Source organism: Symphodus melops (genome assembly GCF_947650265.1).
Source record: "Symphodus melops genome assembly, chromosome: 5".
Classification (NCBI taxonomy): Eukaryota; Metazoa; Chordata; class Actinopteri; order Labriformes; family Labridae; genus Symphodus; species Symphodus melops.
Window position 1 is genome coordinate 28,240,142 of NC_136695.1, and position 13,021 is coordinate 28,253,162.

The following is a 13,021-nucleotide window of genomic DNA, read 5'->3' on the forward strand; positions in this document are numbered from 1 at the left end:
CCACCGAAGCAGCACTGTACAAAAAAAAAAAAAAATCAGAGGAGCATGAATCAACAACTGGCTCAGCTTCGAGACAGACTCACAAACAGAGCGGGCGGTCACACGGCCCGGCCAACACCTTCCCTCTAATCTCATTGCTTGTTATCTGCCCCATCAGGCTGACCTCGGCCACTGCAAAAATAAATTAATAAAATAAGCCGACAGATGTCCATCAATTTGCCATTCCAGTTCTTTTCCCCCCCCCCCCTCCGCTCTATCTCGGATTACCGCCCGGGCAAAAATGAGGCCTCGCGTTCAACCGCAGGAGCAGAATAAACGAGGTGCATTAAGAACAATTTGGATTTAGACCATTTGGACACAAAAAGGCCAAGATGACACATCGAAAAACGATGAGAGAGAGGGAGAGAGGAAAAAAAACCTGAGATGGAGAAATGATTGTGGCCATTGTTGTATCTGTCTGTTTCGGAGGCAGCCAGACAACCCTCCTCTGTGCCTGAACAAGGGAGGGAGCGAAAAAGTGAAGGAAGACAATGCCTTATTGTCTCTCCCCTCCTCCTTGAACCTGGCGGAGGCCCAGCACTGGCAGACAACGCTCTGCAGATAAATGCAGCCGATAACGTGGTGCGCCTCCTCCCCCCCCCCCCCTCCCCCGAGCACGCCGAACAGGCGGCTGCACGTGCGCGTTCGCTGCTGCGAGTCCAACGTGTGCAGCGTTAGTGAAAACATTAGCTGTGGTGGACGCCCATCTGCTGACGACAGAGGAGTGTTGAAAGCGCCCCGGATGCTCGGGCATATGTGAACCTCCCGCAACAATAAGCAATAATTGACTGCACTATTCATGGCCAGATTGTTTTTTTTGTTTTTTTTTCTTGTTTTGGGAGGGGGGTTTAAGCCTCTATATGCAAATAGAACAATTCTGGGTGGCTGTATAAATAATCTTTGGCATAATGTGAGGAACATGGAAATGGGGTCAGTGGCCTTATTTGAACTTATTGGAAACACTGAAATGAGGAAGCCAAAAATAAAGCAACACAACACAGATCCTCGGAGGCCAACTCTCACACCACAGAGCCCTTCTTGTTTCTCTATTAGCGTCTTGATTTAATTACTTCCTTAGCGTTCACGCAGCCACAGTGAGAACACGAGACGCAGCTCGTCTGATAAAGCGCTCGATAAGAAAACGGGGTTTCTTCGAGTGTAAATCCGAGCGAGCGGGCGAGCGAGCGGGCGCTCCTCTGTGGAGGTGTTTCTGCTCGCTCCGTCTCACATGCTCAAAGCGGAGGGAAATATTTCATCTTTCATGGTCGGATTTTCACCCCACATTCGATGATGGTAGCCCGGCTCTCTGCAGCGCTGCACGGTAATGTTATGTATGCATTACAGACCAGAAGTAATCACGTTTCCATCCTTTCATTGGCTGTTTGATAAGGGAATGATCGACGCGAGGGCAAGGGTTCCTACACAAACAAATGACTGCTAGCTAGATCTTAACATGCTAATGTGTGTTGCAGTAGGAGAGGAGAAGATTAGTGACGTGTGCATTCATTACAAACCCGGAGTAATCGTGTTTGTGTTTCTTTTATTCACTCAGAGCGAGAATGAGAAGAAGCTCCAAACGGCTCAGCTACATCTCAAAACGCTCTTTGATTTAGCTCGAGCTGAGATTTTTTATTATTTTTTTTTGGTTGCATTCATAACGTGACCGCCACATAAAGTCACCTACTTTACCATACAACACTCTCAACTCTGCTCGCAGTAAAAATGCTAAACTAAGGATACAAACTTTAGGCCTTTTTGCACCACATGACCGGGTCAAACAGCCAATGACAACGAAGAATTAGCACTTAAAAAAAAACAAAAAAACCCAAACTGTCATAAATGTACAGCTACACGTCCAGAGTGTTGATGCCGGTGGCAGCTTGGTTAGAAGCCCGTTCTTCAGATTTCATGTCCACTAAAAAGAAAATTGATATGAAATCTAAAAACTGCTTCTTTTATTGTTTTGAAATAGTTTTCTTTTTTCTTTTTTTTTCAACAGACAAACAGAGTCTTTATTTTCACCACTGAACTTAAAAACAGCATCTGACAAACAAGCTGAGCCAATGTTCACTGCAGCCACTGAGCCACAGCGTCAAATAGAGCTGGGGTTATTTTAATGTAGTGAATGCAGTCCTGGAGAAGTGTTATATAAGAGCCACAGCTCAATGCAGCTTAACTCACAAACATCCATCCTCTGTGTTGATATCAGGGTCAAAAGGTCAACTCTGACCCAACACCACAGAGAGTCTAAAGCCATGCAGTATTCCCACACGGTGCTCAAGAGAAGAAGAATTAGTGACAGATAAAGTCCATCGACATGTTTCTAAAAATAAACGACTTCATTCTTCCGGTGTGTCGATGCAGCAGCTCACCATGTGTCGAACAAAGAGGACTTTTTTATTAATTTTTTTTTTTGGAAACCAGTCTGTCTGATTTCAATTCACATGGTGGTCGAGAACAATCACGAGGAGGCTTTCTACCAATCAGACGGATCAAACGGACTTCTCTTTGAAATGACAGCTAGGCCCCGAGGATGCCTGGATTTACCACCACACTAAATAGATGATGAAATTCGAGTTCTCGTATGTACCCGTCGTGAAGCTGCTGCTCTCTTAAGGAAGAGGCTTTTGAAGATTAAAAAACTGAATCATCATTTGAAACTTGCCTTTAAAAAAAAAAAAAAATCTTTTTTTTTTCGTCGTTATTAAATCCCGCTGAATGACTCTGATGTCTTGTCAAAGTGGAAGCTTTCCAGATTGCGGTTGCCAGATTGTGTCACTATTCCTCTTTTGTCAGGATGTCAGTGGCTGAGCTCTCCGAGAGAAATGTCCCCGTCTGAATCCAACACGCCAAACAATCCCTATCTATTGGAGGACACGGAGAAGCCTTTAGCCAAACAGGCGACTTTTTCTAAAGAGGGGTCGCGACCTCTCCGGATACAATAAGCGAATCGACAACAATAACAGACTGACAGCTAACACGACACACATTGTGGACGCGAGGCATGACTATGCAGGAAATGGCCCTCTCTCTGTGTCAGCACTCGCTCCCAGAAACAATACCGAGCAGCTCTGTGTGACAGTTTACGTCATGCTTCACAAACCGATAAAGTGTGCGGGGAATTTTCAAACAACCAAATAGAGACAGATGGAGCATAAAGAAATAGCCCACGGCAAATGACCAGTCCATCTACAATGGAGCACATTAAACATCTGTGGGGAGACGGTGTTATTTTTACGGCCCGCTCGCTTCTTTCTGCAGCAAGATCTTCGTCTCACAGTTACTTTATCATAATGTGGAGTTTCCAAAAGCAACTGTAATCGTGATGAAAACGGCCCCAAGAGCCAGAAGTGACATCCTCATATTGTGTGTGTGTTTTTTTCCCTCGTCCAATCAACAGCTCAAAGGCTCACAGACCCAAATCACTCTAATTTTTTAGTGGCTTTAAACAAACAAACATTTGAACTGCTGGCTTTGGTACGACCTCACAGATGATCAAAATATCAACAGGCATCATATTTTAATTTGTGAGAACATCAAATGTCACTTTAAATATCGTTCCGTATCACATTTCAGAGAGATAGCTTCCTCCTCCTGCACTAAAGCACTTCACATTGTTACTGTGTACAAAATGTGTGAAAATGGAGTCGCTGATGATGCTACAATACACGCGCCTCTTTGTATCAAATATTAGGATTGTCGAAATTGCGCCATAATCTAGTTTAGCCTGGTGGTGGGCTGATATTTGGGTACGAGCGTTGTCTGCACAGCACACTGAATGTTCAAACACTGTTCTCCCACCACAAATTTACCTCTTGTTTGTAATCTTTTTTTTTTTTTTTTTTTTTGTTCAATACCGCCGAGGCAGATGGAGGATGAATGCACAGAAGACAACAAACACGGAGAAGATGAACTAGAGATAAACAGCGATGGCGGAAACATTACAAACACACAAAGTACCTACATGGAGTCTGATTCCACCAATTATAAGAGCCTGATTGATATTTAATTCAAAGCTGGGATTTAATTGCTAATATCAAAGCGTAATTAGGCTGATAAATCATGACTGATCTTATTGAATTAGGGATTGAAATAGCAGAGAACCTGCAAATTGTCTGTGTCAGTTAAATAACTGTTCTTAATAGGTCTACAAGTTTGCTTTCCACGGTAATGAAAGTGAAGAAATGCATCCCCAAAAAGGGATCTGGAATAGAGTTGTTGTTTATTCAGGTCTACAGCGGTGTGTCTTACTAAACTTAGAAATTAATCTCACTCTCATAAATGGAATATTTACACAGGCGCAGACATGGTAAACATGTCAGTGTGCTTAAAGAGGGAACTTGTGTAAGTCTTGGTTCAGGTTCCATGCACGCAGCATATTGTACGAAGAGTGACTAAAGACCATGATGTGGGCGGAGTGATGAGGATGGAGTCAGCCTCTCACAGAACGAGAGAAGAGGGCAGAGAGGAGATGGAGAGAGAGAGAGAGAGAAATAATGCACACAAGCACCAGCATGAGCACTTGGATAGTCCTAATATGTCCCCATGCAATTCCCCCTCACTCAGCAGCACACACACTCCGGTAAGCACACACTCACTCTCTCTCTCTCTCTCTCTCTCTCTCTCTCTCTGAGACTGCATCTGCTGGAGCTAGTGGCTGTAGTTAAATTGAAATATTTCCCGGCGTGTGTCAGAAGCATGCAGAATGATAATTATGACAGATCTGATTAGGCGGGCCGAGTCGGGCGGCTCCGGGCTGCAGGTGCGACCTTGTGCATTCCTGAGTGTGTAAATAAAATTAATTACAAGCGTAGGGGGCGCGCGGCGCGCGACATCAGCGCGCACAGGGGGGACTCCCACGGGGGGCACCCTAATGGAATATTTTCCCCGAGTCTAATAATACAGTTGGTATTGACTTGAGGTAATTAGAGGGATCATTAAAGCGCTTTTCCCGGCGTATTTGCCTGCCTGATCAGATTAGCGGGAATGGGCCTCAGAACAAGCCCTGTGTGGTCTGTCAGGAGGAGTGGAGACAGTGGGAGAGGGCTAGCATAGCAAACATTTGTAGCAAGGAGAGAGATAGCAAAAGACTCTGCCTGTCACTGGGGCAATGGCAGCATCTGCTAACAAGCTAACAGGCTAGCAGGAGATAAAGATAAACAGGGTCAGGCACGAGGTTAGGAGGTAAAGCACTACTCAAACTTTTCACTGAACGAGGGATAATTAACTCCTAGCCTCTTTGCTAGTTACCTGTGTTAACACATCTCACACCTGCTCCACAGTAGGACGCATTAGTCGTGTAATAACGCATTAGAGGTGATGACGAAGACACAATTTGGACTCCTGACAGCCGGGCCGGATTCCTGGTTTGGACTGCAGAGCGGGAGGAAGAGGAAAAGAGGAGGGAGTGGGTTGTGCAATCGGAGACAGATGGGGTGAGAGGTGGCGTGTAAGGCGTAAGTGAGAGAGATGGCAGGGGAGACGCAGAGTGCTCCGGGCATGCTCAGTGAGACCCCGGGGCTCCTGCTCGGAGGGGGAGGAGGAGGGTTCGATGAAACGGGAAGAGGAGGGAGGAAAAAAAAAAGTGGCTGGTGGGAATTCCACTGTCCATTAAACAATAAGAGAAAGGCTCATTTCAGAGGGCGGGAAGACTTACCGTTTGCAAGATAATTCATTCCCTAAATTAATTATTCAGACAGCTGGGTCTCCAGTTCAAGAAATTGTGTCTTTAATAATAGAGAGGATCTGGCCTTGCCTGTTTCCCATGGCAACCTAATAACCAAGCAGGCACTGTAGATAAATAAATAAATCAATTAATAAACAGTCACGGGCCTTTGAGATCCCAAGAGGCTGTGATAAACTTGTTCGGATCTGCCTCGTTTGAGTGAACAGGATTGGTGGAGGGCTGTGAGTAAAAAAAAATTAAAAAAAAACCCTGCAGAAAACGTTCACGCTGCTGCAGCGACAAACAGCCCGTTTAGTATTGATCCTAATGTATCTCCCCTGTCTTGGCTGTCATTTAATACCATTAAACAACTCTTCATGCAAATCATGGCGACCGACACGCTGACCCCAAGTGACATCTCCGTAACAGGCAAAACCTCTGAACAGTCACAATCTAGAAACAGACACCGAAAGGTCAGCCATCTGCCCCTCTTGTTCAGCAGCCATTGGATGGAGCAGAATGATACAAGTGGTGTGTGTGTGTGTTGTGTGTGTGTGTGTGTGTGTGTGTGTGTGTGGTGGGCTGTTTGAGTTGGTCAATTGCCAAATATCTGAGATAAAAAAAATAAAAAAAATTAATGAAAATAAAAAAATCATTGACAGCACCACGGGCCATGTTGGACCACCGGGCGGATTCATCCCCTGACAGGAAACACTCGTTTACCGAACATGAAGGGAGCAGCTATTCCAGTCATTCTGTCACCCTCCCTTTGCTACTTCTATCTGAGTCCCCACCCACCTCCACCCAATCCCCCACCTCTCCAGACCAACAACCCCCCCCCCCCACTCCGGGGACCGCTGTGCCAGGCGGGTGCAGGGTGACAGATGGCATACACCAACCTCCCCCCTCTCGCTCTCTCCTCTCCCCCCTACTGCACCAGCCCCCCCTCCCCCCCCACCCCCGCCCCGCCCGGCCCCCCCGGTGGCGCAGCGGCGGACCAGATCAGTGCCATTCTGTCTCATTAGAGCCTGGCTAATTAGCGTAGCCTCTTCCAGGGGAGAATGAGCGAGAGACGGAGAGATGGGGAGAGAGGGCGGTTTTTCGGCGGCGGCGCTGGAGTTCTGTACTCGTCTGGTCATTGAGGAGTCGGAGGGGCTTTGAGCCCCGCGGTGCGCGCGGCTCCCGGGGTGCTTGTTTTATGACAGCAGGGACTCTGATTCCACCCGTTGCGCAGTTCCTCTCAGGAAGTGTCGGGGATGTTCGGACATAAAAAGTCGTGTCAAAGGAATGCCCCCCCCCTCCACCAACCCTCTCCCGCCCTACCGCTCGGCTCACCTCCCATCGCTCAACTGAACACGAGCCGCCCTCTCCGCCACGCTCGCCAACACAGCAAGCCTCCTCTGTTAGCGTGAATGAAAACAAAGCACAGTAGATTGCTAGAGAGCGCTCTAGCCCCGACTGAGCCAGATAATAATGTTGACATCAACTCCAGGCTATCCATATCGGCGCTCACACCTCTAATGCAGGCTAAAAATGAAAAGGCGGCTGCTCGGTGTGGATGCAGCTGATCCTGGCAGTGTCCGCGCTGGATGGGAACCAGTTGTGCGCAGATGTTTCCTCCGAGTCTGACGTTTCCTGAAGCTAAAACGCAGATGGACGAGTCTGGAAGCGATCGATCAGTTTGGATTATGAAGGAGTGGACTGTGAATAATATCTGTATTCAGAGAAATTGGCCTTAAAAATAAGACGTGCATTATTGATCAGGAAGAAAATAAGATTCACTGCTGTAGAGTTACAACTCTGAATATATGGCAGTAAAAGAGTGATTGAAATGCAACATAGCGTGTGTGTGTGTGTGTGTGTGTGTGTTGGGGGGGGGGGTTGGGGGGCGCCTGTTAAGGGGTGGCAGAGGCCTGCTGTGGTTACGAGCCCTAAGAGAGGACAGGATGGCTGCGTTCCAGGAAACCCCCCCAAACGCACACATTCAAATGTGCCTGTGCGGAAACCCAGTTGGATGCACAGAGAAGCTAACACACATCTACATACAGTGTATACACACTCTCAGTGGAGCATGAACCAATCACTGAACTCCTGTTTACCACTTCCTCACCCAGAGGACAAACATCGTCTTTGACCTGAGTCGACTCCACATCTCTTGTTTTCTCCGTGGCTAATCCCCCCCCCCCCCCCTTTTTTTTACCTTATCTCTTTTTGAATCAGCCAAACGCACAGCACACAAATAAATCAGACGCACACATTAATACCAAGCGGCGTCCTGACCCGCTGCTTGTGCGAGCATGCTGGGAAATCCTTAACAGAGCTAAAGAGGCAGAAGTTGAACAGCCCACCGAGCTGACAGCACCGTGCCAGCCTCTGGTGATGAGGCCTCTCCTCCACCCTCCCCCTACCATTATTTCCCTGGACCCCATATGGGCATCCTGCCAGTCCTGCCCATCCTCCATCCTCATCACCCTCCTCATTCACACGGCTCTCCCTACCTCCAGCAGCAGTCTCTGCTGGCATGGTGCTGGGGTTATTTTCTTCCTGTAAGGCTGCAAAGCTCTCCGGGTTTCAGCTGTCGCTAACAACACCACGTTTAAATATACATTTCACTGGCTGACTGATTCAACCTATAGCCAGCTCTTTAACAATTAACAACAGCCACACTGACTGAAGACACGGAGCCATAGAGAAAATGTCCCTTCCAAAATAAAAGTGTTCTGCTAACATGAAGGAAGCGTTTTTTTTTTTTTTTCATTTCTGGCTGTGGAATCAATTTGGAAAAAGAAGAATTGAGAAAAAAAAAATCTGGAATCTAATTTTCTTCAAATATATTTGACCGTCTGTTTTTAACAAGTGACGTCTGACACCAGGCGCCAGAAAACCAGCTCATCCTCGCCTTAATCTAATGACTAAGTCATGCTATTGTATTTTATATATTGTTTCTTTTTTCTGTGTTATTTGCACAAAGTCTGATGTACTTCATGACAGTCTCAGTGATGTGTGAGGCAAACTGTGGTCCAGGTAACCCCCCCTTAAATTATGATTATTTAAGATGAGTTTAAACACGAATACAAAACAATGAGGATATCGAACAAAAAGAGTTTGAATAAAGAAGCTGAAAGAATACAGATTTATTTTAAAAAGGAACGAGCAAAATGGCCTTCAATAAATGTCCTGTGGATCAACCGATGGATTATTTGACTGAGAATCGCTAATCGTTTGTGCTCTGCTTCCACAATAGAACAAAAGAAAAAAACGCTTTATTTTTCCAGTCGACTGATTTGATTCTGGCATAAAAACTCAGAAACTCGACACTGTAGCATTATTGGCTCAAAGTGAAAACCTGCAGGTAAAACAACGAGCTCTGCTGCGTTTTTTAAAGCTGATTCTCTGAAACACGGGGGCCTGTCTCTGATTTGAGGGGTTCGGGGGTCCTGACGGGGAGGAACGAGCCCGGCCTGGCGGAGCTGGTAGCTTTGGTGATGCCGGCTGGGTAGCAAAGGGGGGAGACCAGCTGCCCGGGGAGCGCCCATTACGAGATGGAGCCAGAGATAAGTGCTCTCCCAGGCCCCCTTTCACAGGCATAATTAGCACACTTCTTATCTGCTGTTCAATTCACATTCACACCCGCCTGCCATGAATGGAACGTGAAAGAGAGGCAGAAATCGGGGAGAAACGCGAGAGGTAGAGGGGGCAAGGCAGAAAACGATGGGTGTAAAGTGGAAAAAGGCAACGGTGGAACCCTGTTCCCAGACAAACCTTCAATCGGAGGAGAAAAAAGACGAGCTCTCCCCCCCCCTCACTCTTTCTCCATCCTTCCAAGGAGTCTTTGAACTCCTTAACAAAAACAGTGGTTTGTGCATCAAACTGCAATTTGGTAAAACAAAGCTATCTGGGGGTATAATCATCCTAATCAGCAAGAAAAAAATAAAGCCTTTGCAGATATTTCCAGATTATTCCGCCCTTGGTGATCTATTCCCCCCCCCCCCCCCCCCCCGCTCCCCATCTTCTTCATCAAATACAATTGTGGAAATCTTCCCAACTCTGCCTCCGACAGACGCTTGAAAACCTTTAATAATAACTCCTTAGTGCTCCATTTTTCAGATGACTTTTAATAAAGAGTTCAACTGGAGCTGTTTGCACCACACAGGCGTGCATTGTGTGAGCGCCGTGCTCTCTGGGAGAAGATAACAGGGGCCCCATCGTCTTACCCAGCAGAGCTAATATAAACACGTTTGTTTGGTGTCGAAACAGTGTCGACTGCTAAAATCCAAACCCACAATAAAGACGATGTGTCATTATGGTGATAAATCATTGCGGCGATGCTCCGAGGCGAATGTTGTAACCAGGTGAGAGGATTTCTACCTCGACGACTTTTTACCTGAATGAATACTTTGTGAGGTTTTCTCTTGTGCTAAAAATCCTTCTTGTGAAGCACCAGATGCTTCACGGGTCAAGAATCTGCTTCATAGACTGGCAAAGGAACGAGTCCTAAAACCAGGAAGTGAGTTAGCATTTTAGCTCCATGGGTTCTAACCTCTAAAAGTCAATGGGGATTTTGAATGGGTTTGTGGTTAGACGTCTGAAATAAGGTCTGTGGTTAACACAAGCTGAAGAGATGTTGATGTTTTGTTAGACGAGTTAAACTACGTTAGCTAAGACCCCCATTTGTGAATTTTAAAGTTTTTACGCGTACTTAAAACGGCAGTTGCTAACAAGTGGCTAAATCAGACTACAGTGGTTGTCATGGAGACGTTAAACGTCATCACGTTGGAAACTCTTTCACTAATCCTCCTTACAGCCTCTTGTCATGTTTTTCAGTGCTCTTGTAAATATTAGGCTAATAAACAACTTATTAAGCTACAGTTTCGCTAGCTTGTCAAAACCGCTTATTAGCTCGATGAAGCATAACGGTTGTCATGTCAAAATCAACAGACCGCGGTGTAGTTAGCTTGTAGCATAGCATTAGCTTTTTACTTCTCTCGGCTGCATTAACTCTTCAAACTTCATATAAACGATGTTCATTTGTAAAGATTATCCAGCTGAACAAAACGTATCATAAACGTGTGTTTGACACAGAGATTATCTTCTGTAGTCATCCAAACCCAATGAAAAAAATCCCATAGGAGAATTCTCGTTCAAACCCATGGTGAAGCTACTTCCTGGTTAGCCTAAAATGCATCATCCATATTCCGGTCTATAGCCTTTGACATGAACACGACTGACAGGGTCTCAGTTGTGGATTCGTGGCACATCCAAGTGCTGTCGGAGGAACTTTAGAAATAAGATGTTGTGAAATGCTGAACTGCATTTACATTGAACTGCTTCTGTTCGAGCAGAAGTGCAAGACAGTGAAATCTGTCTTCGACAAGAAAGAGACTTCACACACCAGATTTTGGATATTGAATTAGGATTAGGACTCTTTTTGTGTCTCCTGTAGTGTGTGTGAGTGTGTGTGTGTGTGTGTGTGTGTGTGTGTGTGTGTGTGTGTGTGTTTGAGTACCTGGCTCTTGGAGGCGGCCACCTTTGCAAACAGGGCCTGGGAAACTTTGGCCCTCTTCATCTCCTGCTGGATCTCGTCGTAGATGGTGGAGTTGATGTTGAGGATGCAGCTCTCTGTTTTGCCGTTCCACTCGCTGGGCAGAGGCTGAGGTTTCACCTTGATTAAAGAAAAAAAAAAAAGGAAATTAAAACATTCCTGCACAAAAATATCATCACGTATTTTTTAAGTTTAACCTGAAAGTATTCTGCTTTGATTTCAATGATTGTGCGTGTGTGCATGGACTGGGTCACCGTGGGGAGATTTGATTATACAGCCAAGACTGTAAATATCTGTGTGTTCTGTACAACACACACACACACACACACACACACACACACACACACACACACTCAAAGGCTCCTTTTCCCTCTGATTAACAGTAAACTGGCATGCTTTAAAAACTCTAAATAAATGTTTTCTTCACACGCTGATAAAAAATGTAAATACTGGCCTTGGACTTGAAGCATAAATTTAAATGTCCGGCTTCCCAACATGAATACGCTGGACTAACCTTAACAGAGGACGATAAGCCCCTGTGTGTGTGCTGTCTGTTCAAATGTGTGCACGCAGGAGCTGAAGTGACGATGCTCTTGTTTACACTCACAGGAGAAAGGCCCACAGGGATCCGCGGGTTCCAGTCCTCGGGCCTCACACTGTTGCAGTCTTCCCTCCGAGGCTGCAGAGGCGGGAGACACACGACACAACAGCACGAGTTCAGACACACAGTCGTTTCAAAAAAAAAGAAAAAAAAAAAAGAAATCATGCTAAACACTCAGCCAGTCACCCGTCTCTCTCTCTCACGTTACCACCGCTCAAAAACACTTAGATGTGTTGTATGAAAGGTGATTATTCTCGTGTCAAGCTGGTGATTAAAAAATAAATGCAAGTCGAGTGAAATCAAATCATCTTCATTTAGCGGCTTGTTGCATCTTGACAAAAAATCCTTTGACAAAGTAACAAGTATCCTAATAAAAGCACAAGCAAAGAACCATTAGCATATGAATCATGCATACGCGCCCTTTGAAAGGAGAGGGTTGGGTACGAGTACAAGTACGCAGCAATAAAATAAACCATAATAACCCCAACAGCTACAACCAGTGCTTATAAAAAAAATATACATTCAAGTGTTGGTCTAGACGCCGAATATGAGCTCCTTCATGTGTTACAAACAATCTCATAATCCTTAAATCTGCGGTGAAACTGGAATGTCGGATCTTTCCTGTGTCTGTCATCCTGTCTTTTTTTTTTTTTTTTTTTTTTTTACGACAGCTCGACGTGGGCTTGTCAGTCGCAGCCCGTAGGTTACCATGTCGGGCTAATTGTTAAGGCCGGGACGTGCACTAACTGGCTTCAGCAGGAGGCGAGCCGACTCGTCAGACACACGTGTGAGAAACATACCTCTGCATCTGTTTTTACGAGGCCAATAAAAAAAAAGGCCTCCTCTGTCTCGGGCTCGATTGCCACCCCGGCTGATTTATGTGCTTCAATTCACACCGCATTGCTCCATAGGAGAGGCTGGCAGATGGCCAGGTGTACAAGTGTGCAAATGTGTGTGTTTGTGCGTGAGAGAAGTGCCTTGTGTAGCAACAGGACTATATGATAAATGTCAATGGGTTTGAGTCACACAGGTGAAGTGTATTAGGCGTCTATATATTCTACTGATGTGCCAACAGCGTCCTGAGTGATGTGCAGATAAAAAACACAAACAGGAGGTGTTCACTTCCTGCTCGTGTTTGAAATCTTTACAGATTGTGCGCAGTGGAGGAGTCATT

At 45.8% G+C, this 13,021-nt stretch overlaps 1 protein-coding gene across 1 annotated transcript in view; it reads right to left on the reverse strand.

The window, feature by feature from the left end:
- Positions 1-13,021, reverse strand: part of satb1b (SATB homeobox 1b) — a 52,453-nt gene that overhangs the window by 3,945 nt on the left and 35,487 nt on the right. The window contains exons 10-11 of the mRNA XM_079343994.1: positions 11,854-11,925; positions 11,211-11,366 (exon numbers count right to left, since the gene is read on the reverse strand). Coding sequence (XP_079200120.1) covers positions 11,211-11,366; positions 11,854-11,925 — 228 coding nt within the window. The remainder of the gene's footprint in view (positions 1-11,210; positions 11,367-11,853; positions 11,926-13,021) is intronic.